The following is a 27807-nucleotide window of genomic DNA, read 5'->3' as shown; positions in this document are numbered from 1 at the left end:
CTGGAGAAATGCCGAGGGGACAGCGTCTGAGCTCTCCCTCCTACTGAAGACGTCTTAGATTGTTCCAGCAGTGACTGCCAACTTTCCCCATTGTGACACAAAACAGAAAATGATACTATGTGCACGGCCCGCTGCTCAAGGTCAGAGCTGACCAGCCAGGAGTTCCAGTAGCCCCAAGCCCCAGCCAGCCACTCCAGGGCCTGGGGACCTGCATGGGGACTGATGCACACCAGGGAGCAGGCTCTGACTTAACGGTCCTAAAACTCCCGCCGCATGGTCCCAGCAGGCCAGACGAGGGAGGCAAATAAATCAGAGAAGCAATACAAGAGAAATGAAATTGAAAAAATCCTCAGGGTTTAACTCTTACAGACCGTGGGGAGGTTTCTTTTCCTAACGTTGACTCTGGACACGTCCAAGCAGCACCCTGTAGAGGGTGTGGACAAATTACAGCCCAGTTCTGCCAGGTATCAGGGTGAGAGCTAGCCAAAGAACCGAAATCACAAAGGCAGAATTCATTTAATACTGCAAATCTACCACCACTAAAAGAAAAGCCCTAAAAACTAATGACTCTATAAGGTTTTCCCACAGACTATAGCTTGCTTTAGCAGCCAAGTCATAAGTTAAGACTTGACACTTTTTGTAGGGAGTATTATTTTCTGAGGGAAAACAGAAAATACATCTAAAATCTTAACACTGTACTTGGATCAACACAGTAATTAACATCACACATATTCCTGTACCTAACTAGCTTTTTCTAAAAAACATTTTTTTCAGTCCTTTTTCCATCTTTTCCTCCCCACTTTTCTTCCCAGCTCTTATATTTTACTGAAGTATTTTTATGTACCAAACATAAAAATTCTTGACTTGGGAAAAGACTAGTGCTTTAACTGGAGCAAAAAGCACAGAATTAACAGCCCATTAAAATGCGCAAGACTAAATGTGAATGTATCTGTTTATTTCCAGCTTTTGGTGCTTAAAATTTCAAGTAAAATGATGTCCAATCGCTTTAGTTTAAAAAAGATAAATCATTTTCCCATCCTCTTCTAGAAAAAGCTGTAGCACAAATTAACACAGTAGAGAATTACATTCGAAACATAATTTAGAAAACATATGTACCTCTTCTAGATTCGTCAGTATAAAATGTAATTGTTGGTAACAAAGGCCAACAAGAATGAAACAGACTTTGTATCTCATCAGGGTCACATGCATCATAAAGGCAGTGAGCTTTAAACCTGTATGAGGCACGAACATAAACATACAGACAGGAGACACCCTCCCTTTGCATTTACCTCAAGGTTTTCTTCTATTTGGTAAAACATTCTTTTACTTTTCAAAAGTCTACAACAGCTGTCAGGCCCAATCTCTCATTTCTCTGACACACTCTTCCCACACAGCTTAGTATTATGATGCACCGTGACAAGGGCACGTTAGTCCAAAACCAGGCGCTCCAGTAGCGCAACAGGCTCAGGCGAGTGCTAGGCCCCGCCGGCGCGGCATACATACTGTATTGCCCCGTGCTGGTCTGGTAAATGCTAGTCGGCACTGCCATCGCAGCCACGTGAGGGGGCACGCCTTCCTCCTCTGACTTTTCTTCAATCTTGGGAACACCAGCCACATCAGAGGAAAGTTCATTCAGTATTTTTCTAAAACATAATTTGACAGTATAAATGATTAAGATGCATGAATGAGATTTAAAGCAGAAAAAGCTACAATGGGAGAACCCATGTGATGCACAATTATTCTCCCTTTTTGGAAAAAGTATCATGACAGTATCATGACTTAACTTACCTATAAGAGGGTCTTCGTGAAAGGATTTCTCTCCGTTTCTGAGAGTCAGTTACACCTTCTGATTCTGCAGAGTCATCAGCCTCTGCGATGGCTACTACCTACAACACAAGAGTTCCTGGAATGCAGTGCGAAATGCGTGCTGTCTCACTCACGGCCCAGGGCCCAGGGTCTCAGTGCAGCACCAGGCCAGCGCACCAAGTGGGGCGCACACAGACCCCAGCACCCAGGCTGCGGGGCCAGTCGGCGGGCCTGGGACGGCCACTTACAGGTGCCGCAGAAACACAAACGTCAGGCGAGCCTTCACAGGAAAGCACTAGATGTAGGGACTTAAGACCTAAGATCCCAGCCCTGGGAACACTCTCATGAATCCAGCCGGGGCCGCTGGCCACAACAGCAGGAGAGTCTCGGTTTCACAGCACCACTGCTGACCTGAGCTGGGTCTCCAGGCTACACCCTGGATACGTCCGTGGAAGAAGCAACTTGTTTAAGAAGATGAACACACAACAAGCCTGGTTAAAGTCAGGCTTTACCTTTAAGAAGTGGGCTGGGGCTTGATGGTGGGAGGTCTTGAAAGTCAAAATAAGGAATTTCTCCTTAAAAGAAAGATCCCAGTTTTAAGCATGAGTTCACTTTTTAAGTAATAATATAATAATATAATAACATGGTTATTAAAGAAAGTCAGAAAACTGAACTAATGGCCTCTTTATGACTGCTCTCAGTACATTCAGCCACTTATTACTCAGGGCCTAGCATAATTCTCAGTTTAGAGAACTCAGTTTACTTATCACACTTACGTGGGCATTTGATTTGGGCACAATCAAAAGAGCTTACTAAAGTACCAACAGTGCAAGCAGGAGGATGTACCTCCTAAGGCACACGGCTGTGCACAGGTGTTCACCCGCACGCTTGACAGTGCGCCTCTGGGGGTGGACACCCCCACACAAGGACACTCACCCATGAGTAGAAGCTGTTAGAGAAAATGTCGTTGCAATCAGACACCCACACCTCACCACCTGCTAGTCACCACTTTACGCTGGGCTTTCACGCATCTCTCATATAATCACAGCAGCCTCCTCGTGTGGCTGTGACTCTAGGAAGCAAAAACTGAAGTTTATAATTCGACAGGTAGGAATTCTGAAACAAGATCCACAGGCACCTATCTCTAACACAATTCAATAATCCATTTAGCAAAATCCAGAAGAGCCTACTGAGGATGGGAACCTGCCAGGTGAAAACCAGGTGGAGACATCTGCACTCAGTGAAAGTCATAACACAAGGAGAGTGCAAAGGCCTTCTTGCTTCATAATTAGGGTCAGAAAGAGTCAGAAACTCCCAGAATCAAACAAAGGTCATCCCAAAAAAAAAGACAACACTGAGGCTCGTTCCTACACTTCTGAATGACGAGAAAGACCACCACGCCAAGAGCTAACCAAGCCTTAACGCACGTGGGGACTGCTTCCAGTGCCGCGTTGCAGGCCTCAGCTCATCCCGCAAAGAACTGGGTTCAACTTGCACGAAAAGGACAAGACTGTAAGCAGCTACATTTTCCTCAGCATCTTTTTGTCAGCAATTAGGTTCAAATAATTTAAACATTTAAAGGATAGTAACAGATCTTAAAAAGGAACAGAAATAAATTCAGCAAAAGAGAAAAGTATGCTTTAAAAAAAATGCACACGTAATAATTCACATCTATTGATGCCAAAAATGTTTTGGCTTCAAGAAATGTTAAGCATTTATGACCAACTTTGATATTAATAAATAAAAAACTACATCTCTGGTTCACAACCACAACACTAACCGTGTCTTAAAAAAACCAAGGTTTAATCTGACATATGAACATAACAGCAGGGAAACAACAAGATCACATCACACACACTGAATTAACAGTGAACCTAAACGTCCACCCACTACCTTGAGTGTCGGGGGCAGGGGGCATCAGTGCTGCAGACCTCACGTCACCATGCGCATCAGACATTGCCGGAGAATCCCCCAAGTACTTCCCAACACCTATGGAGAGCTCTGCTGACACACTGAGTTTGAGCCCAGAACAACAGCGTAAAGCAGAGTGACTCGGAGCCGAAAAGGAGACCGCAACCCAAGTCAGATCCGTGCAGCCCGCCCAGCCCAGTGCACCTCGCACACAAGGAGGAAACCCCTCCAAGCGTTTCACAGTGGTATTTGAGCATAAAAGCTACACAAAGAAAATGATGGTAAATGGATTAGTAAAAGAAAAAAAAAGCTCAAGGAGGTCAAAGGCCGATCACCCGGGAAGGAAGCTGACCTGCACCGCCTGTGTCTGTGGTGACGGGGTGCCCGATGGCTGTGGTGTCTGAATTACTCCCTGGACATGGACAGTCTGGCCCGAAGGTAACTGTACCAGAGTCACAGTGGGGGAGCCTCTTCCGGTGCCTGGTCCAGCTACAGAAACCTGCAAAGTGATCATCGTGGAGGATTAAGGCTGGACCTTCTCTTCGCCCTTTCCGTTTTTCTTAAAGAGACACCATTCACTGTTAGGACTGGCCTGGTTTCCCTGCTTCTAAGAAATGGCAGGCAAGCCAGGGTCCTTACCATTAGGAGATGGTTACTGTCCTGGAACGGTCATCCCCTGATGTGACACATACTAAAGAACCCATGCTCCTCACTTTCGGGTCCCATGCTTCGGTGGCTAAGAATGTTCCAAGCATGAGGTTCTAAAGCAGTTAAACTACCTCACTAGGACTGCTCGGCTACCAACAGTGAAGCCTTCTTTAGGCCAGAGTATAAGCTACCCTCTACTTCTAGAGAGAAATTAGAGGCAGAACTTAAACATGGTACATTGTTTCTTAATAAATGAAACTTGTTACATATATTACAGTGGCTAGTCTTCCAGATACTAGCTGATGCCTCGTCTCTATACTGATGAAAACTGCCATTACTTTTATGCCCCTGTCGTCGCCAAAAAGGCCCTGGCCAAAAAAACCCCAGGACCTCCCATGCCCCCAGCGTCTCTGAACCAGAGAAAGCCCCCTCCCCACGCCCCAGCATCCAGAGAGGGCCAGAAGCTTCCCGAGCTCACACAGGAGGAGAGGGCCACCACTTCCCAGCTACCCTGGGTGCCTTCGACAAAGATCCCTGCGCAGAACACAATAAACCTTCACTCCTCTGGACTTCAAAACCTGCCAAGTTTCTAGTTTGTAAATAACTCGCTCCTATGGGCCAGAGTAATCTTAGAAACTCTACCTCGTTCTACTGAGTTTCACTCTTCATTATGACTTGCTCAAAACAGTCAAAGACTTTGGAAATGAAGGAGGCTACTGGTTTCTATCGTGAGTGGTAGGAAAGCACAGAAGCTAAAACATTTTCAAGAAAGCCTCTGCGGGAAAGCCTCACTTTAATGAAAACCAATCATTTCCAAACTATATTAATACTTTTTAAAAAGTACTCAAAACTGGGTTTACATTAATTTATCGACATCATTCCCTTGGAAGGCACACGTCTTTGGCAATCCAAAAGAACAAACTCTTTCATCCGTGAGAGGGAACCTATGCAGAGAGCACTGAATTAGGTGCACTAGGGTAGAAACAGAATTGCTAAGACCAACACCTGAGAAACAATAGCACACACACACCGTGGAACGAACTGCTCTGCTGGCCAGGTCATGAAAACCACAGGCCAGAAAGGGCAGTGCGGCCTGAACCACGGGTGGGGGCCTTGCTACAGCCTGGACACCAGGGGAAAGAAACGCGGGAAGCCAGGCCAGGGGCACCCAACATATAGCTCAAGAAGCAGGTTCAGCCCGCCTACCCTAGTGTACCACTGCCTATTTAGATTTTAGGGAAAAGAAAAGGGTCCTTCCATGATGGAGCCAGCAGATTTAACACCCGGAAGTTTAAAAACCACTGGATTTGGGGGAGGATACAGCTCAGTGGTAGAGCACATGCTTAGCATGCACGAGGTCCTGGTTCTATCCCCAGTATCTCCATTTAAAAAAAAACAAATATTAAAAACCATTGGATTTATTGTACAAATGTTCCCAGCACAAAAGGCAATTCTGCGTGAATTACAAAAAGGCATCCACCTCCTTGTGAACCAACTGCCAAAAGGTATTCCTCTGCCACACAACTAAAGCTCAGACTTTTTAGCCTCAGGACACTTTACACTCTGAAAAATTACTGATGACCTCAAAGAACCTCTGTTCATGTAATGTACATCCAGCAGGATAAACGCCTGTAAACGTCTGCAGCCAGCTCCTGGGAAGACAGAACACTGTGTGTAACATTTGCGGCCTTGTGTAACGTGAACACTGCCACTACAGCAGATTTCTCAGCTCCCAGCGATGTCACCGGACACAAAACTGCAAAGGGTGTGCACCACCGGCTCTCCCAAGTCACCACTGCTTACGTGCACTGACATTTGCCATATCAGAAATCAACTCTGAGAAGTTTTTAAATATTTAGTAACTCATTTTAAAATAATGATAATAATTCCATCACATGCTAACATCAATGACATTTTATGAAGATGAATTATTTTCCAAAACAAAATAATTCGTGACAAGAGTGTCAATGTTTTACATTTTTCAAATTCTTTTAATGTCTGGTTTAACTGAAAACAACTAGATTTTCATACCTATTTCTGCACTGAATCAGTTGCAAGGTGTTGTTTTAGTCAGTACGTGAAGAGAAGGCGCCTTCCACAGAGATATGCTTGGGAAAGGAGGAGTATTTCAATCGCTTTTTCAGAAAAATGTGGACATTCTTCTTTGATACTACACCCAAACTCAGCAAGCGGTTGTCTCTTAAAGGTTAGCTGCCATGTGGAATCTGAAAACCGATCAGTTATGTCAAAATCCACTGGTCTGTCTTATACTTTGGATAGCTCTTTAGCCAGGTATGACTTTGGAACATCATGTGGTCATTACTAAGAAAATACTGGCTCACTGAATTAAGTAGGCCTCCCAAATGCTGACACATTTCATGATATACTATCCAAAAATCACATTCATTAAATCAACATCAGTTTCATCAGAAAACGATAAATACTGGGGCACTGTCAAGCTCAAAATGGCAGATGCAGGTTTTCCAAAACTCAAAACTTCCATTTAAAAGCTTGAGTTCTATCACTGGCAATAAACATTGTTAATTGTTTTCCTTGAAGTGACAAGCTTATGACTTCATTTGCTTTGGGGAAAATGTTTTTCAAATACTTGAATTGAACAGCCACAGTTTGGCTATTTGCCATTGTTTCGAGAAAAATTATGTTCTGTGGGGAAAAAACACAGCTAGTTCATGTTGCCGCTCAGACAATAACTCAAGTGTTTTTTCTCAAGAACACCATCGGTCTCCAGGAGGCACGAGAATGCTTTCCATGAACGTACCAGTTTCACAGCACAGAATATTAAGACAACATGTACCCAAGTCTCAAGATTTAACTCAATCGGTAACATTTACTGGTTCATCAGGGGCTTTTTTTTTAACTGGAACTGGATGCGGTTTTTGTGCCACTGACTTGACTGTGCTGAGGCGCCAACAGGCTTACCCCCTGCTGTTTCTGCACCATCAGGGCAAACGCCAATACAGAGAAAAAAGAAAAAGAAATCTTAGCATGATTGTGAAGACAGTTTTGTCCTCACAAACCTCCAGGCATGACTTTGCAACATCATACAGTAGTTATTTGGAACATACCAAGTCCTTGGAGTCTCCCCCCAGGGTTCCAGGCACCCCACTTTGAAAACCACTGCTCTGGCCTCACGCAGCCCCAGGCTCTGCTCACAGCTCAGAGGGCAAAGTGCTGACGCAGGCTGCGGTTTCAGCCCGGCCACAGCAGCACATCCAGTAATCCTGACGGAGCATCCACGTATCAAAGACTGAGCGAAGCAGAGTATGAACTGTATCCCAGAGTAGCACATGCAAGCATCCTCGCAAATCAGACCTGGGGGCCCAAATGCAGACAGGGCCCCACTCACGTCTGTGGTGGAATGCCCCAGCTTCAGAGACATCAGAGACTGAGAAGATCAACTCCAGGAAGAATTATAGGGCTTTGATAAGTATAAATCATGCCTTCACGTTGCTTTGATTATTTTTCAAGTATAATTTTCAGGATTTTAAATAATTAAACAGTGGGCTATCAAAATGGCTTAAAACCTGCTATAGAACAGAGCTGTTCCCACTAGTACAAAACTGTACGCATAGAATTCTGGAGATGAGTTACACGAATCTGGAGCCACAGTGAACACCCTGTGTCCAACTCTGGGCAATACGAAAGCCCCTGGGACCACTCTTTCATTAATTAGAGGCTGAGAAGCAGCCCAAGTGACGTGCCCTAGAGTTACAATTCCATTGTGTCCTCACCACCAACAGCAAAACCCTCAGACCTAGAGGAGCTGCCAGGCTTTCTCCATCCTCACTAGTTTTGCCAAAACTGCTAAGTGACCAGCATTAAGCTTATAACTGTATTGGCAGAGTTAAAGGACAAACTTCATCATTATTCACAGAAAAAGTCATGTGGCTCCTCACCTTTAACCTCTGAGCACTATTACCGTGTTACTCTACGTGGACTACAGAGTGCCCTTGGAGAAGGCTACGGTGCTCAGGGGTAGGAACGCGCGAGGTGGCCCCAAGGCCAAAAATGGACAAAGAAGAAGCAGCTTTTTGTTTGTGTGTAAGGTGGCAGGGTCAGTTGTAGGCTGAAAGCAATGGGAGGCAACCAGGCGCAGAGGATGGACAGATGCTGGCTCAAGCTCAGACAGCAAATAAAGACGGGAGAAAGACTGAAGACAGCTGTCTAGACAGAGCACTGTGATTACTCTGTTCCTGGGGCACGAACAGAATTCTCAAGAAGCCCCAGGAAGAGAAGAGGAGGGAGTCTCTCCTGAAGACCGCTGTGTGGGACACGAAACTCAGCTCACTTGAAGTAAAGTGTGCATACTTCAGGTGGAAGGAGAAAAATCTTCCTCATAAGCATCAAACTCCAAGAATCCAATAAGTAAATCTCACAGAAACAAGTCACAAGTACGAATTAACTCATTCTTTCATTGACTCAGTGTTCACTGGAAGCCTGCCCTGTGGACCCGTCTAGACAATGGGGATATGGCAGGTAACAAGAGAAGTCTGAGCTCCCAGATCAGAAGGAGACAGACAACTGACGACGAGACAAACATGATTTGGGGTGGTGCTAAATTCTTAACAGAAAAATAAAGTAAGGTAACTGGCAAGGTGGTAGGGGGGAGGGTGGAAGGAAGCTAAGTGAAGTACACCTGCTGTGGAAAGCTCCCCAGAGGAGAGAACATTTGCCCAAAAAACCCAAAAGAGAAGAGGGGAAGACAGCCTTGGGGAGATACGTGAGTACCATCATCATCCAATGATCAAGTGGGCAGCTGCTCAAAAGCAGAGACATAAGGTGGAGTATTTTATGCTTCATAGTTTATACCCTTTTGTGAGGCTTTAACAGTGCATGAAATGAACTCATAGCAGACCTACTTTACCTTCTTTTCCAGACCTCCTGAAGAATAATCTTCTTCTATAGGGCGACTGGAACACAGATTATGCTGATGCCACCACATTCACCGGAAACCCCACAACAGACAGTAGTCAGTCAGAAGAAATGATAAATTAAGATGACGCAATTGACGGCCTGACTTGGCTTTGCAATTTAAAAACTCTGGTAACGACAGTTATAACTGGGGAAAGCTCACAATGTGGTACCACGGCATTTGATCAACACCCAGTGGACTGGCTCCAGTCCGTCGCTAGGTTCCCTTATGATGGGGTTTATGATGTCACAGAGCAGCTGCCCGTGTCACAGAGCCACTGAGCCCGTGTGTAAGACAGTTAATAAAGGATGAAAAATGTGAATCCACGGTATAGCAGATTTTACTATCAACTCTGCTGCCTGTAGAACTCAGATCTATAGATTACCTATTTTAATCTCAAGGACTACAATGAAACCCACTAACACTCTGCACGAGAAGGTGGAAAACTTGATTTCTGTGTATTAAGAAAGGATTCCCAAAAGAGTCTGTTTCTTCTACGGGAAAAAGTGTTTAAAGAATATTTCAAATATTGTTAAGGCTGAAAACAAGCAACTAATATTACAAATGTGAACATTTTCATCAAGATGCAAAATATTTCACTTTTTAAAAAGCTGTATTTAATTGTGCTAAATAAAGACAAAGTGAAAAATGTAGAATCAGTATCATTTTAGTGTCTTCAGTGTTTTTCTTTCCCACTGAGTTTTTTTTAAACAGTGTGGCTAACAAATTGCAAAAAAATCACTGGAGTTAAATTTTACCTACTTTTACCTTGCAAATATCAGCTGAAAGCACAGACAGAGCTGGCCACGTCAGACTGGTATTTACATGTCTGCTCTGTTAAAACCTAACGAGGACTGCAGTGGGGCCCTGAGTCCTCTCTGTGTGCAGGCGATAAACAAATTCTGTCTGAAACCTATGGTCTGAATTTAAAAAGAGAGAAGTGGTTATCTGTTTCTGGTATTGTAATTATAAATGGCCAAATATGATGTCTCTTCAAGAAAATTCCCCTCCTGAAAGCAAAGCAAATACCAAAATCTAGTCATTCTTAATTCCATAGTCTATTTTGATAATACTTCCAATAGTACTGTGATGATCAGTGATGAGCAGTTAAAATTAGGAGTTCTTTATGCTTTCAAAGACAATGCCTTTAGCTAATTTTTCTCCCTGAAAAAGGGAGGAGGGTCACTAATATTAGCAGTTCACAAATTACTTTTACTTTATATCCCTTAAACCCTGAATTACCTTCAAGAATGAGTTACATTTCAAAGCAGTATATTTCATTGAATTAGTTGACTAAGTAACAATAAAGATTTAGCATTTACTGAGAAAAATTCAATGTTACTTTTCCCTCCCAACTTTCATTAATTTTTAGTGTTAATTCTAAGTGTATACAAACATAATGTTAAAAAAAATTAAATTAGGGCAATTAAAAATAGCCAGGGGAAAGAATACATAAAATTAAGGAGCAATAGAAAGCCAACAGTAAAATGAAAATTTTTATTTCAAAATCTTAAGAGGAACATTTTCTCTTTCAGTAAGAGCCCTTTAAGTCAGGAAATGAGCACACTGAGGTTAAAAAACAAGATCCAATTCACACTGTGCTTGAACTAGATGTACTTAGCCGACGGTAAATATACCAAGTCAACCTAACACGATGCAGAACTTATTTCATATACAAATATGTTGCTGACCAAATACTGCTTGTTTTGTCTTCTGATAGCCATCCACACCTTTCCTGGTCCTACTCAGGACCAAGGAGACGGATTTTAGCCACAGCTGGCCAAAGCGACAAGGAATGCCATTCCAGTTTTCCACCAGTTTGAAACAGAAAACACGTGGGTCGTGCATGGAGACCCACATGGCTGAGTCATCGTGTTTCAGCCCCTCACTGTGTTTCCCCAGGTGCCCCCCTACAAACTGCTTGCGTTAGAGCAGAGAGGACGGGAAAGCAGATGCGCAGTGTATAACCCCTGGACAGCGTTCCCCAGTGGCTGCCCATCTCCGTGTGTCCAAAATACTCGGTCCTCGGGAAGCTTAGGCTTCATATGAGAACTAGTCCCCGAGGCGTCCCTGGACCCTGATGCCATGGAGCTCCCCTCCAGCTCTATGACCTCGATTCTGCTCCTCACACTCTCCTCCCCATCTCTGCCCAAACTGTGGGAACCGATCATTTACAAAGCAGAGTCTGTCAGCCTTCAGAGTGAGGAGTCACCCTCAGGCCACCGGCTGCGCCGGTAGCTGCGAGACCTGGCGCTCGGGACAGCTCACCGTCTCTCAGGCTCCCTCGGGATGGCCTCGCGCACCCAGACCCTCCAGGCGGTGCTGCAAGTCCCCAAGAGACACGGAACAGAAGCACTCAGGGTGCCATCACTGCTGCTTTCAGACCAGACCCAACGTTTGTGAGATAAATGGGGAGCCCATATTACGCCATGGAATTACGCTCGATTTTATTAAGTACAGTCGTGACATTTAGCCAAATAAGAAAAACTCCACAATCCTTTAAGAGTAGCAAACCCAGCATGACAGGGTGTCTGAGATCCGTAGAGCCGCTTAAAGTACTTCAACAAAAAGAAAAAAGATGAATGAAGCAAGTGCTATGAAATCTTAATAATTATTAAGTATCTACATACACGTCAGAGTATTATTCTACCCCTGCATTTGTCTGAAGTCTTCCACCACGAAAGAAGTAACTTCCTGCTACCCACCGAAGGATCATATTATTTCCAAAGGCTCTAAGTGTGCCTTTAAAAACTACTTGTACATATAGTAATTTTGCTTTTCACCATTTTGGCTTTTGGAAAGGGTTTCCTCCTGGCTTGGTTATTTAAAATAGACTCTCCACTCTATCACCCAAGAATTTCCCAAGGTGGAGAGGGGGGCAGAATCTATTCTTATATATCAACATAAACAGACAAGATACCAGCTTAATTAAAAATAAATCAGCATAAAAAATAACTCAGGCAGAAAGAAAACCAAGTCACAACACTCAACCTCGATGACTGCCAACCCAGCTTCCAGCTCTGTGACGCTGTCACCACCATGACTTCTATTTACTTTTGGACACAGAGAGAAGGGAAAGGCTCCACTGGTGTCTGGGGAGTCATGAAACATAAACACTGAAAACTGAGAGCTCCACCTCCCCTGACGCACCTCTGCCTCCCTCAGTCAGTCACCACCGCAGCGTGGGGTGGCCAGGGGCGTGCCCGATACTCAGACCTTCGGAACTGGGATGATTTTCAGAGTTAGCATGACCGGCAGCAGCCTCAGCAAGGCCAGGGTGTGCCAAACTAGCACCATCGAACGACGAGCTGCAAAGGAGCAAACCCACCACTTCTATTCCCACACTATTTAATAATTAGACCAGTAAAAAGGAAAATAAGTGTTACAAAACTGAATTTAAGTTTAAAACACCTGGGAATTCAGTCCTCGAGTTTAAACGCAGCAAGTGGCGAGTGCATATGGTGACATCGGGAACTACTCAGGAAACCCTGTCACTTTGAGCATCCGTTACAGGCTTAATAAAGATTTCAGCTTCGTTTCCTAGTCCTCCACCTACGTAATACTGCATAAAATGATGAATCCTCATAAATGAACAGCTTCAGGCATCACAAGAATCTAAATTAATAATTATGTTCAGAAACTTTTGACTGCTAAGAACTATGCCCTAACTCTTCACTAAACCATGATCCATGGAGGATTCATAGTCTCGTGTCCACAGAGGATAATAACTCTTGTTGAACCAAAAGAATCAACGAATCAGCATACAGATTCCTTCTTAATCTCCTAACATTCCTAGTATGTGAAAGATAAAAACTGTAACTTATTTTTGATCAAATATTTAAAATATATAGACAATAAAATAATACAGCAAGTCCATAAACTTGCTATCCAGATTTAATGACTATCAACATTTGATACATTTGAGGTTTTTAAGGAAGCAAACATTATAAATGTAAACCATAGCCTTCTTCTAGTTCTGTGATCAGCCTTCTCATAAACCTCTATCTCCCCTTCTATTTAACACTCCCAACTTTCCCACACCCCACGTCTCACTCCTTTGTTTCACAGACCCATCTTCCTCTATTACTTCACAGAAAAATTGCTTGAAGAATCTATACTTCCAATTTCCACTTCCTCTCCCTCTGATTTATTCTCTCTCCTACTGAAACCTGGTTTCTGTTCACTGAACTCCTGTTCAACTCAAAAACCTCATAAATCCAAGGTTATTTTACACACTTCATATTACTTGACCTCTCCAGCAACTTCTTACTGAGGCTCCCACAGCTGGGGGCCTACAGGCCGCAGGCCCCCACTCTTAGATACTGAGGTCTACCGTTCTGACTGTGCAGGACCAGAGGTTGGGGGCGGGAGGACAGGGAGCCATTTCCTAAAGGGAGAGGGAAGATGTGCAGCAAAAGGGCTGAATGACAGTTACAAAATTATATAAAAGATAAATAGTTATAAAATTATAGTTATGAAAGGGCAGGAATTATAGTTATAAAAACTCTAGAAGACCCCAAATTCACCAAAAAATGTGCATTCTGTTTACACAGATAAAAAGACTAAAGGATAAATACCAAAATGCTAACAAAGCTTAAATTTCTGGATATGAAAAGTATAGATAGCTTTAATTTTCTTCTTTACAATAATATATATTCTGTCAATTTTCTACAATGAATGTGCATTTTTTTTTTTAACAAGAAAAAGGCTGCATTTAAGAAAAAGAGCCAAGGCCTGCATGCCTGTCTTCCAGGGAGCGGGGGCGGGGGCGGGAGCGGGAGGACCACCTGTGAGGAGAGGCCCCCAGAGCGGGTGCAGGTGCCTTGGGAGAGAAGGGGTCTCCCAGGAACCAGTTGGGTAGACAGGGCAGGAAGTCCCCCCGACCCCTGGCCCTCAGGTCAGCCCTCCGCCCTTTCCGTTCTTTCTTGAGATACTGCCTACTGCTTGTCCACATCACCACGCAGGGGCACTGACTTCCAGTCCCACCCCACCCGGCTGCTGGGTCTGAAACACGATGAACCCTGGACGACATGTCAAGAACATTTAGAATTCAGGACAGACCGCCCCCTCCCCTGACCTGGACCAGCTCAACTTCCCAGCCAGACAAGTGGGCCCTGGACACTACAGTTCCTGACCCTATTCTCCGCCCCTGGGCCTCTGCGCACTCTTCCCGGGCCTGCAGCGTGCTTCCTGATCCTTGTCCACCTGGCGGCCTCCACTCACCCTGTGTCCAGCCCGAAAGTAAAATCCTCTACAAACACTCCGGGCAACCACGCCTGTCACTGCTCCGTGACAGCTTCCAGCCTCTCACACTGCTGGAATCATCACTCTAACATCTCCGCGCCACTAAGCCCATTCGATACCTACAGCTGGGAAATGCATCTCCCCAGACCAGTGCCTCCGTACAGGAGGTACTCAGGAGGTATCTGATGAGCTAAATAGATGCATATGTTTTTAGCACCTATTTTATAGATATCCCAGAAATAAAGTTTAGGAGCTGAATAACAAATGCTAACTCCTATTGGTTAACTAAAACGAAAGTAAAGATTAAACCAAATATATACTGGACAAATGATTTCTGCCATATTTATAGCAAAGAATATAAAACTGGATCCATTTGGAATCACCGACCCTCTCAAATAATAATTTGAGGATTACAAACTAAGGAGGGGTTTTGTTTTCCTTTACGCAAAGTAATTCAAACACGTTATCTTCGCTACAAAGTCAAATCAGTAAGATGGCTGAGAACCAGGAGATGGGAAACTCAAGGTCAACTGCAAGAAAACAGAACCCGCAAGGCCAGCTTTCCGGGGCACCTCCTGCTGCCCACGCTGGGTTTACCTGGGCTAAAGTGGGGGCTGAATTTGGGTCAGTCTGCGCCTGCAGGTGAGCAGACTCGCTCTCGGCCACAGAGCCTGGTACACCTCCGTCCTGCTGACAGTCAAGTGTTTCCATTTGTCTGAAAAGACAATAAAAAGGGAGAAGTATTAAGGCCCCTATCTGAGATGGTTTTCTGCTTTCACCTGGCTTTCTGATATACGTTACTATCATCCAATTGTACCACCTTAGTTTTTCAAGAAACAGATATCGTGGCAGAATCATAACTCTCCAAACTGAAGGTCCCTTCCTCACTGGAGGGGAGCATCGCCAAGGGAGCCCCACCACGTTCTGTGGGAATGCGCTTATACCAAAAATATGCAGGCCACTTTCTTCGTGGATTTTAAAATGCAGAATAGATAAACAAGATTATACTGTATTGCACAGAGAAATATATACAAGATCTTGTGATAGCTCACAGCAGAAAAAAAAATGTGACAACAAATATATGTATGTTCATGTATAACTGAAAAATTGTGCTCTACACTGGAATTTGACAAAACATTGTAAAATGTAAAATGACTATAACTCAATAAAAAAAAGTTTAAAAAATAAATAAATAAACAAACAAACAAACACTTTGGGAAACAGATGATGCTGAGGTCAGCTGAGGATGGGGTCACCTGAGGTGTGCAGGGAAGGATGAGGAGGGTTCGCCAAACAGGGAAAGGAGGGCTGTGAGAGGAGGGAGTCACAGAGCAGCTGGCGGCAGAGGACCTGGGGAGGCGTTGGGGAGCCTCGGGGACCCGGTCGAGATCTGGTGGGCAGGAGGCAGAGCTGACTGGGATGAGGACAGCCAGAAAGTCTGGATGGGACCGATTAAGAACTGCTTTTACTACTCCAGAGAGGAGAGAATGTTTACCCCACTCGGGGGCCTCCTCTGCTCTAGGTCTCCAGCATCTATATCACGTAAAATTTCAGGGGCATCACACTCAGGACACTGTCAGTCCCCCTCTGCCCACCCCACTGGTTTCCTCCCACCAAGATTTAAATATGTTCATGTCTCTCCAACCACATACACAAACACACACAGGGAACCAGGCACGCTTCTCTGGCTGTTCTCTTGACCATCTCTTTCCTGTCACTTCTAAACTACCCTCAAGAACTGCCAACACTACCTCCATTTCTTCACCTCCTACCTCCTCCCAGAAAAACTCCAAACTGGCCTCTGCCTCACTACAGCTTCTCTAGTAAAGGTGATCAATCTGTCTCTGAATTCAACGTTCATTTTAAGTCCTCTCGTCTGAAGCCTCAGCAGTGCTCAAAACTGCTGACACACTCCTTCTTGGACTCTTAAAGTCATGGTGCTGACCTTCCACTCTCATCCAACTCTGACAGTGTCTCCGGGAGCTCCTATGACAACTCCTGCCCCTACTCAGCATTACCCGTCAACACTACAGGTCCCGGGGCTCTGGTTAGCCCTCCTGCCCTGCTCTCAAGTCTCCCCTGGGTAATATCATCCATTTTCTCTGGATCCAAACAGCAGCTTTTAGCTTCAGGCTCTCAAATCTAGATCTCCAGCCCAGAGGTCTCTCTCAAATTCCAAAAGCATGTATCCAAATGCCCATTTAACTTCTCCAAACAGATGCCCTGCATGTACTTCAAACTCAACGGGGCCAAACGAACTCCTTTTCTTCCTCCACAAACACATTCTTTCTCTGAGTCTGTTTCAGGAAATGAGGCCCCACCACCCACCCACTTGCCCAAGTGGAACCCTGAGTGTCACCCCTGAAACCCTCTACCCTTCATCCCTACAGGGTTACCAGCAGGTGGGATGACTCCACCTTCTAAAGAACAGTCTGCCACCACTCTCCATGCTGACAGTTATCTTTCTAAAACACAAATTTTTGCTCAGAACTCTTCGGGGGCTTCCTACTGCAGGACAAAACCCAAACTTCTTACAATAATCAGAACTATAACTACCACTTGTTAAGTGCCTACCACATCGCAAATGCCTACTAGTTTTAATTCTTAACAACCTTGTAAGGGCAGTACAACTAGTCCTTCTCTTAGAGGTGAGGGAAAGGAGACACAGGGAAGTTAGGACTCTGATCTACCCCAGAGGTATTGAGGGGCAAAGCCAGGTTTCAAACAGAGGTCTTTCTCCAAAGTCCATATTCTCAATTACCAACCCACACTGCCGTCCCACCTTTTTCACAATGTGACCCCGTTTTATCCTCAGCCTCGTGTCCCATCACTCTGCTCCTTCCACAACCTGCATCCCAGCCTCCTTATAAGCCATTTTTGGGTCAAATACACATCTTATTCCCCCAGTTCTGATCTGTTACATCTCCTCTTCCCTCTTCTTGGAACGCCCTTCACCCCCTCTTTGTCTGACAGGCAAATTCTTCCTAGTTCTTCAAGGCCTGGCTCAAGGACACCATCTTTCAAAAGCCTATTCTAACAGCCTTGAGTGGAATTAGCTGTTGTGAGCTCCCAAAGCGCCCTGTGCAGCCCCCATTACCACACTTGGGCAGCATGCACGTCTGTCCCCAGAGATCCAGCACTGGTGTGAGCAACGGAGATTATATCTCAGATTTCAAGGTATTCCCAGTGCCTTGTACAGAATCTACCATCATCATTAACTAAGCCAATTAATCAACTACTCTGGAAGACTATGTAACTGTTAGATGTTACTAAAGTGATAAAAATAAGGTTCAGAGAGACCTTATGTGACGTTTTACAGGGCACATAACAGACAGCAGAACTGAGGGTGAACAAGAGGTGTTGTGACTGTGACCCCAGGGTCCCTTCCACAGCCAGTGCCCTGAGTAGTAGTCCAGTTTAGATAACATCTCACAAAAAGTGTCCTTTTTTTTCTTTTTGTCTCTTAATAATTGAAGTATAGTCAGTTTACACCGTTGTGTTAATTTCTGGTGAACAGCATTATGCTCCAGTCATACGTAAACATACATATATTCGTTTCCATATTCTTTTTTGTTAGAGGTTACTACAAAACACTGAATATAGTTCCCTGTGCTACACAGAAGATGCAGAAGAAACTTGTTGTGCATCTATTTTGTATACAGTAGTTAGTATCTGCAAATCTCGAACTCCCAATTTGGGCCTTCCCACCCCCTTTGCCCCTGGTAATCATAAGTCTGTTCTCTGTGTCTGTGAGTCTCAGAAACAGTGTGCTTTTGAGTATATGCTGCAACTGCTGCCACGGTCTTCACTTAGGTACACTTTGCCTTTCACAGTAGGCTGGGGAGGCTCCAATTTTATCACATTTTATTCTTCTGGAGTGCCTAGCATAGTGCTCAGTACATGTCATTCAATAAAAGTTGATACTAAATCACTTTGTTTGAAGGTAAAAATCATCCACAGAAGAGTAAGGTTTGGGTCAGCACTACCAATTTAAAATGTACACTCTGTTATTTCCAAACAAGCTTTTCCTGCTGATTTATAGCCAACTCTCTGCAGCACAACCTCCTACACCCACTAAAAGCCAACCCCAGGGCAGGACTCGGGGCAGAAGGTTCAACTAACATTTAAACGCTCCACATGGGTCAAGTACTGTACTGGGCACCTTCAAACACGACCTCATAGGAGATACAGAACCCAGACCTCAGCTGGAAATGATGTACATAAACACTAACGTCTGCAAATTGGCCTCAGCTAGTCCAGACATAGCTTATTAGATGAAGCGTAGGAGAGAGATCCATTTAAATCCTGCAATGTTCACTACATTTGTCATGGCAAAAACTGAAGAAGTGTATCATAGGATATTTCCCCCAAAGCTGACTTACTGTAACAAATTTTAAATATAATTATACTAATATTAATAATCTATAAATATATCATGTAATATTTTAATCTTCCACAATAATCCAAATTAGAAAGAAAAAGACCAACTAGGAAATAAAAATTATAGAATATTTTAAAATAAAAACATATGAGATAAAACAATAAAAAACTAAAACAAATTAAAAAGCCCATTAATCACTATAAACTAAGAGTAAACAAAATACTGGCAAATATTTGGTGCTATAATTCTAAAGAACAGATAAGGATTTGCTAAAATGGGTATATTTAAACTTATAAATGATTAATAGTAGTTGCAATATTCTTTTCTTATCCAACTTAAATATTTCTTCTGAAATCTTCTTTATATTATTAGCAAGCCATTTTCTTCTTCGATAGAAAAGTAAATGTTATCCCAATAATGTGTATTAAGTGTTAATATAACTATTGTTTTAAAAGAACAGGATCCAAAAATTAGCACAAGTTCCAAGACTTCTAGGATGACCTACTTTTGGGGGATAGAACTGTGTTTGCTTACTCTGTTATTTTCTAGGTCTTTAATAGAACATCTACATCATATTGCAATAACGCCCCAAAACACTGAAGTACAACAGCACAGTATTGTCTATACACTATTTGTGCAACATATTTTCAAGAAATGGATACAAAGGAATATATTTGTAAAAATCGTATTTATGATTATAGAAATATTGAGGTAATCAATGACCAAAGTTACTTAGGCATACCTGTGTATCAAGAACACACAAGATATTTAAGGAGAAGGAAAAACGAGAAGAAAAAGGGAAAGCATTTAAAAGAAATATTATCATAGATACCCAGAAAAGTGTTCCTAAAAGACAGAAACAAAGAAGAGAAAAGGAACACAGGCCAAAAATATCTAAATGAAAAATAAGACAAAGATTCCTAATTATAATTAAACTGTACAATTAACAAATAACTTCTAAAATTTTAGTTGTATCCAATTTGCAAAGACAAATTATACTACAGAGCAACTATATTTACCATTGTAAAATGTTCTCACCTCTTTTAAAAATAGAATCCAGCTGCAAAAGGAAAGATTATTAAAGCCATTTCTATTACCCATTTTTAAATAGTTTTACAAAAACTGTCATAGAAAATTCATTTTCTTTTTGAAGTTAGAGCCAACTGATAAACCAGAATGTCTCTAAAAGTAACTAAAAGAAAACATGAAAAATAACATTTGGATTTCTGTAAAACATTGGTAGAGACTTCCCTCTGTTTTACAATGTTGGGTACAAGTGTAGACTACAGGCAAGAAGGAAAACTCTGCCCACATCCTTGCACACGGTCTCCCCGCTGAGAAAGAGGTCAGCACTTCAGATGCTGAGAATGACGGTCCTCCCGTGCACACACCGCCTAGCGCAGTACTCGGCAGAAGAGGAGCCCCGAACTGAGCGGCTGAGTAATGTGGATACACATGATTCTATTATTATAATACACACACACACACACACACACACACACACACACACGTGTTATACATAGATACATACCATTCTTTTAACCATCATTTTAACCTTACGCTCTCTAAATTGAACTTTCAAAGGAAGAGGAAAACATATATCCACCTACCTGAGATTTGTCTTAATATATTTTTTCCTGCCACATTTGCTCATTATTAAGACATTTGTAATCAATGCTTTGTTTCTTCCCGTTTTCTTCTGTATTTAGCCTGCAGTAAAATTATAATGTTGAATTCGCAGATTATACAATTTTATTTAAAGAAATTAAAATCTCTCAAAACTATACCACAATACCCCAGAATACCCTAATTTCTACATAACTGAAAAAACAGCATAGAAAACTGAAAACAATTGCATATTTTCTTTCAAAGCTACTTGTATTCAATTTCCTCATCTTCTGAGAAAAAATTTTCTAATTATTTATCAGGCTGTTCTCTACTGAAGAGAAAGCAACACTGTCTGAATCATTTGATGCACACCACACATGGCTCAGAGGTACCACTCTGTTTAAAAATGACGATAATCACTTAGCAAACTGAATGAATTTATCATTTTCTTAAATTTAACTCCACTGTGACAAATTTGTCGACTATTTTTCATTTACCTTAAATTCAAACCTAGGTCTTGTCAGAGAATTTTAATTCCAAACTAAATAGTAAGAGTTCCTTTAAGTCTCCTCCAGGGGCCGTCAATCCATTTTAAAAAAACTGTTTTAGACACTCTAACAAGTAAACTCCATTTTTTTTTTACTAATATCTTTTTAAAAATATACACTTGACCTGCTGAATGAGGGAAAACTGGCAAAGAGAAAGATGAAAGGAGAGCAGGGAGCCCTCAGTGCATTTGAGGTTTGAAAGAACAACAGGCCCGACCCGGAGCACCTTCCAGGCAGTGAGGCCAGGACTGGGGCAGGTGGTCAGACAGGCTGCTCTCAGGGCTCCCTCCCAAGTGGTGCCTCGAAAATGCTGTCACATCATCCCAACCAACTTGGAAACGGAGTCAATGGGCAGGTTTGCTGCCCCTCACTAAGGGCACAGGGACAAAGGTTATTGCTACCACCTGCACACTCCCCCCAGGGACAACGGGAGAGGGCAGGGCATTTGTACCAGGCCACCCACAATGTGGACAAAAAGCAAGAATGGTGCCATTCCCTTGGATTAAACCTTCTTCTGTGCTGTACTGTGCTGGCATTGCACATGGGGACACCTATCTTCCATAAGGACTATGTAACCATGGAAGCAGGGGCCATTTATTTAGTAAACAGTGCTCAGCACCCGCGATAGGCCAGCCCCTTATGCAGGGCACCGAGACACAGACAGTAAAATGTCCCTGCTCCCCTACAGCAGGAGCGTGGATTCTAATGAGGGAGCCAGACGTTTGAACGAGGAATAATGATGATGTTATCTGAATAATAATGGTGAACATGGCACCACATAAGATAAGTCACTCCCAATTTCTCCTGGAAATCCCACTTTCTTTCAAAAGTTTTATTCAAAAGTTTAACTTTTGAATAAGTAGTACGTTAGGATTCAGAACTCAAAAAGGAGAAGAGGTACTTGGTGAAGTCCAGGGACAGTCCCCGTCTCCTCTCCCCAGAGGCGCCAACTCTGAAGACACTACCAGCTTCCTGCCGCCACGGCCACAAGACGTCAAGAGAGAAAACGACTAGTCTCACAACAGGATAGTGACCCCCAGATACACCTAGTCCTGACTCAGGCTTATCAGAGAATTACTTCGTCCCAACTACTAAGAAGTCATCACCGACTGATCGCCTGCGTGCCAAATCTAAGAGGATGACTTTCAGTTCCTACCTCCCTGAACACCCCCCAGCACTGCCTAACCCCCACATGCCGTCCTCCTTGAACTCTTCAGGACACCACGCTCATGTTTCCCCTCCAAATTAGCCAGTCCTTCGTTCCAGGCTCTCGGGCCCACTGGGAGGGCTGGCGTTCCAGGGCTTCCAGTCACAGAAACCTCCATGCTCTCTCCCTAGGCACTCCATCCCCACTCGACGGGTCTCACATCTCACCTCCAACCTGGACCTCGCCCTTCTGAGCTCCAGTCTGTACGTATCTGCATAGTCCATGTGCTCACATATCCTCAGGCCCAAAAAGTTTAACTAACCTCAACTCCCTTGCTCTGCGTCTCCCCTCTTGCTGTACTTTAATCTCAGTTAGGAACTGACCTGGCCGTTCGCTCAGCCCCCTGATTCGGGAGCCCTCTCCCTCCGTTCCCCACTTCCTCCATCCCCGACTCACAGTGGTCACACAAGAGCAGTGTGCGCTATAAACAGCACGGCACTGGAGGCTGATCTGGGCATTGACTTCTATCACTTATTAGCAATGGTTATTGCAAGAAAAGCAAAACAAAACCCCAAAACCCCACTGCAATTAACATGATCAAAACAAAAAGACAAGGACGTGGACTAAAAGGGCAGTACACTTCTAACGGAAGCAGGAAGACAGCACAGAAAGGTACAGCCTATTTCTCGGGTTCTGGATGAAGAAGGGTTTCAGCTCTTTGGGAAAGCAGGTCTTCACAGGTTAACTATAATTTAAGTAGCAACAGCAACTAAGGTTTGAACGATAATGGGAGAAGAATACAAAGCTCCTATTATATAGCTGGTCCTTCTCAACCACGTGGATTACAAAGTTGGGCAAAAGCAGGCGAGCTGGCAGGGAGACGTACAGCCGACCCCTGAACAACATAGGCTTCAGCAGCGTGGGTCTGCATACCTGCAGGTTCTTTTCAATAAATATACTGGGAAATGTTGGAGATTTGCAACAATCTGAAAAGACAGATGAACCTCGTAGCCTAGAAATATCAAAAAAATTAAGAAAAAGGTATGCCATGAATGCATAAAACATGACACAAATCTACCCTCACAAAGTCATAAGGTGAGTGATATTTAAAATAAATTTAATAATGTATTAGTTTTCTTACTGTTTTATAACTTTGCTTTCAAAGAATTACATTACTGTACAGTGTCACAATTGGAGAAACTGCCTATCAGCTATTACCACAAATAAGTGGGTTATTTTTAAATTTTAATTTAACAGTGTTTCCAATACATTATGAATATGACTACAATATTGTATGCCATAAATTTCTATACTGACTCATTCATTAGTGTATAGGCTAGGCTGCTGTGAGCAACTGTGGCAACTACACTAGGCGACCATGAAGCAATCACATCGCTGCTGCTTTGTCATCAATGCATGAATCATTATCCCTGTAAATAAATGCACATTTCTCACATTATCGGTTCATTTTTTTATGCCTAGTATTAGTATGTGTAACATCTACAGCATTTTGTATCTTCTAAGACAGTCCTGACGTTGGTACTGACAAATGATTCATCTTGTAAACAGATGATGTAAACTTAAAGTATCAGTAAATACAGTACAGTACTGTAAATGTATCTCTTCCTTATGTTTTTCTCAATAACATTTTCCTTTCTCTAGCTTACTTTAAGAGTACAGTATATTATACATGTATAAAATATGTGTTGACTGTTATTAAGGTTTCTGGTCAACAGTAGGCTATTAGGGAAGTTTTGGACGAGTCAAAGAGATAGACAAGTTTCTTCTGTACAGCACAGGGAACTATATTCCATATCTTGTAGTAACCTCTAATGAAAAAGAATATGAAAAGGAGTATATGTATATATATGTATGACTGAAACATGATGCTGTACACCAGAAACTGACACAACACTGTAAACTGACTATGCTCCAATTAAAAAGAAAAAAGTTACACAGGGATTTCTGACTGTGCAGGGGTCGGTGCCCCAACTCCCATGTTGTTCAAGAGTCAACAGTCATTACAAAGGGCCATACACCCGAGGTTGGCAGGGCTGAGCCTATGGTTGTTATACATTTCAGGAGAAGGATACGAGGACAGGAAAAACGAAGCAACACAGTAGAACAGGAAATTATGCCACTCAAAGTTTTGTAAACTTTGTGAAGTAAAGTTAGGATAATCTTCAAGTAACAATCTTTACACTTCTGTGTGAAAACAGAAGTAGCCAGGAGCAGTACTTGTAAATAATTATTTGAAACACTTATAACTACTGTCTCTACTATTTTAAATATGAACCACACAGAAAATCAGGCAGCATTCTAATACAGACATAAGGTCACTCCAATTTCATTGCTTCAGATACCTATTATTATTTAGGAAGTCTTAATTCTTTACTAAAATTACTGAAGGACTAACTAGTCAAGCATCTCTTCCAATTCATTCCCCACCTGGCGCTTGCTTTTGTCTACTTCAGAGTCAATGAACAGGAAAAACAACTGCCGAGGAGGAAATGAAATTCAAGTAATCATGGCCTACCTCCACCTCTCCAACACCCCCTACCTCTTCATGAAGGGAAACAAAACTTTCAGTCTTTAGGGGCAGCTGTTTGCTTGTAGACATTGCAGGGTTTTTCTTTTCAGCAGCTTTGTCACTGCACTTTCAGTACATCTCACAGCACTTCTCTGCACACCAAGTACAACTGCACTGACTACTAACTAGGAAATCTCGGAAAGAGTAGATAAGACACTTGAATTAGCTGAAGTTCAGAGAAATGAATTTCAGCGTTACCGTACTTACCTAGATAGGTCCTATCCTGTGTATGTGAACAAACTGGTATCTAAGTGCAGAAACATGCCTAAATCAGTTAAATTTCACTCTTCCAACAATTTTCAGAGGTACAAAGCATCCTAAGCGTCCATATACAGCAACACATGTCTTTATGCATGACATAGTTGCCTCGATTCCAGAGCTGGAAGCTTCCACCATAATCAATGTTAGGATATAAATTCCTTAGCATTTCTAAGCCAAAAAAAATCATTTTTGTGCTATCAATTTAAAAAATTGAGGCTATTTGAGAATATGAGCAAAACACCATGACATTTGTCATTCTGAGCTAAGATGGTTTAAGTCTGCTATGTTAAAAAAACAACAACAAACAAACAAAACTTCCTTAAGGTAACTTTGAAGAAACCAAGATTATTATATGGAATTCTCAAAAGCAAAAATATTAGAATCACATAAGCCCCATTGTTAAAATTTCACAGGATTTCATTTTGACATTTGATTGGTCTGGTTGTATCACTGTCCAGAAAGTATGCATGAAGATGCTTCCCATTTGGGGAGAACTGGGAGACTTCAAAAGAGCCTTACCAAAAAAGTCACTAGTAAGGTTTTCTTGGAGGAAAGCATTCGTCCTCACCAGTGAGGCAATTATCTAAACAGTCCCAAGTAACTTACTAGTCTACGCTTTTTCTCAAAATTGTTTCACATACATCTTGCCAATAATTTCCTGTAACACTCCTGGGAGCGTCAATCGAGAGATGTGCAGAGATTTTTTCTTTTTTTCAATTTGCTGTAACTGAATTATACCAAGACACTCAATTTGTCTTCATCAGTAATATCGAGATAAATTCTCACTAATGTCATCCTTAGGTTTTCCTCTTCATTCTCCCTTTTCTCTCCTAAATATCTTAGAGCATCATGAAAAGAAAACCCATGAATGAAAGATTTACTCTTCAAAACAGGGTACTCTTTATTGTGCAGTTCCTATGGTGAAAAGTATTTTAAATGCCTTATGTGTTCTTTAAAAGGAAATTAACAAAATTATTTTAAATGTTTATTTCTACATAGGCGAAACAGATGAGAAACTTTCCCTGAAATCTTTATTTTTAAATCTACATGTCTGTATTGATAATATTGAAATTGTATTCAATGTACAATAACTTGTCAAAGTTAACTTTCATGTATGTCAACATCAGTTCAATAAAGTAGAAACAACAGTTCTGAGGATTCAGACACTTCAGGCTTATTTCCTTAACAGGCCATGTTGATTGCACGCCAAAATATCAATGATTCGGCTGTTAAGTGTTTTCATTGTTCAGTTTTATTTTTAAAAGTCTGTCTAAATGGGACAACACATTTGAGCACTGTCCCACAGACTACCCACTTCAACAGTAAACCTGGGTTACTTTTCTGGCCCAGTATTAACCTGTAGAGAATACCAGGCTAGGGAAAATGGTCTGGGTCAGGAATACACGTCTATGCTGATAAAGATTCAGTCAGAATTCCTTATGAATGTTAATACTCTGAATGAAACTCTTCCCTACTTTCCGTGAAATGACCGCAATTCTACACATGCGTTCACACCGTAGTCCTGCAGTAGCTGGCCTCAGCAGGGAACCAGAGTCGTCTGCGGAGTCTGGAGTTGGTTAAGTTCACCAGCACAAGCAAGTTTCATCAACCTTCGGGGACAATGTGAAAACAAAAGGACTGAAGAGCTCCTCTGTTTATACATTCAATAAAAATTTATTCGTACAGTCTTACAAAGCGCGCACACAAACGTCTGTGTCACCAGGCTTCCGGGTCAGCGCGACGACCCCGCGTGGACCCGCAGGTGGCCGGGAAGCACCAGCACCCGCACCTGTGCAGGAGCACCCGGACTCCCCGGCACTCAGCGGACAGTGCCCTCGGCGCTTACTCGCCCCGGGCCAAGCCCACTTACGTATCCTAAAAGCTGTGCCCGGATCCACAAGCAGCTCTTTTAACATCAGCTTTTAATACTTGGTATTAGTTGGCGAAAACACATTGTTTGCAATTTGCCTTTCTTTGGGGGGAAAAAGTTCCTCTGAGTTCAGAGAATCAAAGACTGACTCCTGCAGGGGAAGCAGCACCGAGACCGGGGGAACGTGGGCCAGGGAGCGAGCCCCTTCCCCGCGCCCCCGGGCCGCCCCCAGCGCGGCGGGGTCCGCACGTGCCCCGGGGGCGCCGGCGCGGGTCCGCCCGGGGATGCCCCGTCTCTCCGCCCGAGTCGGCCGGCCGGCGGCCGCTACTGCTGCTCCCCGCGCGGGCGCTCGGGCGCGGGGCCGCGGTCCGGCAGCGCCCGGGGAGCGCTCCTCCGCCGCCTCCCTCCCTCAGGGCCGCTCCGGAAAGCGCCCCCCGAGCGCGTCGGCCGCGGGGGCGGCGCGGGGCAAACGGTGGGCCGGCTCTGGTACCCGCCCGCCCGGACCCGCGCGGCCCCAACTCCGGCGCCGCCGCCTCAGGCTCCGCGGGCCCCGCCAGCCGGCGCGCCACTTACCGCCGCGAAGCGATTTACGTAGCGGCCTCGTCACTGCTTACGGACACGAGGAGGAGGGACGACGAGCCCCACCGGGACCGGCGCCGGCCCACGTCGCCTCACGTCAGCGCTGATGCGGCCGCCGCGGCCTCCCCGCTGGGCGCGACCCACCGCGGCGCCGCGTCCGCCGGCCCGCTAGCTCGCCCGCTCGCGCCGCGCCTGCCCCGGGGACTCCGGGGGAATCTGCGCTCGAGCCCCGCCCCCTGCCGGCGGCCCGCGGGAGTGCGGCGCCGACAATCCAACAATTG

At 43.7% G+C, this 27807-nt stretch overlaps 1 protein-coding gene across 21 annotated transcripts in view; it reads right to left on the bottom strand.

Annotated features, from left to right (window-relative positions):
- The window catches only part of CREM (cAMP responsive element modulator), a 53738-nt gene extending 25999 nt beyond the window's left edge, over nt 1-27739 (bottom strand). For 2 of the 21 annotated variants that reach the window (XM_074358416.1, XM_074358418.1), the window contains exons 1-6: nt 27521-27739; nt 20534-20633; nt 15140-15257; nt 4070-4216; nt 1789-1886; nt 1504-1643 (exon numbers count right to left, since the gene is read on the bottom strand). In XM_074358416.1, the coding sequence (XP_074214517.1) occupies nt 1504-1643; nt 1789-1886; nt 4070-4216; nt 15140-15257; nt 20534-20577 (547 nt within the window). In that variant the 5' untranslated portion in view covers nt 20578-20633; nt 27521-27739. Of the gene's footprint in view, nt 1-1503; nt 1644-1788; nt 1887-2742; nt 2879-4069; nt 4217-15139; nt 15258-20533; nt 20634-23159; nt 23239-26552; nt 26688-27520 lie in introns of those variants that run through there. The other 19 variants (XM_074358412.1, XM_074358417.1, XM_074358420.1 and 16 more) reach the window with 16 other exon arrangements.
- Nucleotides 27740-27807: the final 68 nt, after the last annotated feature.

The sequence above is a fragment of the Camelus bactrianus genome, chromosome 35, assembly GCF_048773025.1.
Source record: "Camelus bactrianus isolate YW-2024 breed Bactrian camel chromosome 35, ASM4877302v1, whole genome shotgun sequence".
Lineage (NCBI taxonomy): Eukaryota > Metazoa > Chordata > Mammalia > Artiodactyla > Camelidae > Camelus > Camelus bactrianus.
This window is presented reverse-complemented; position numbering and strand designations above follow the sequence as displayed.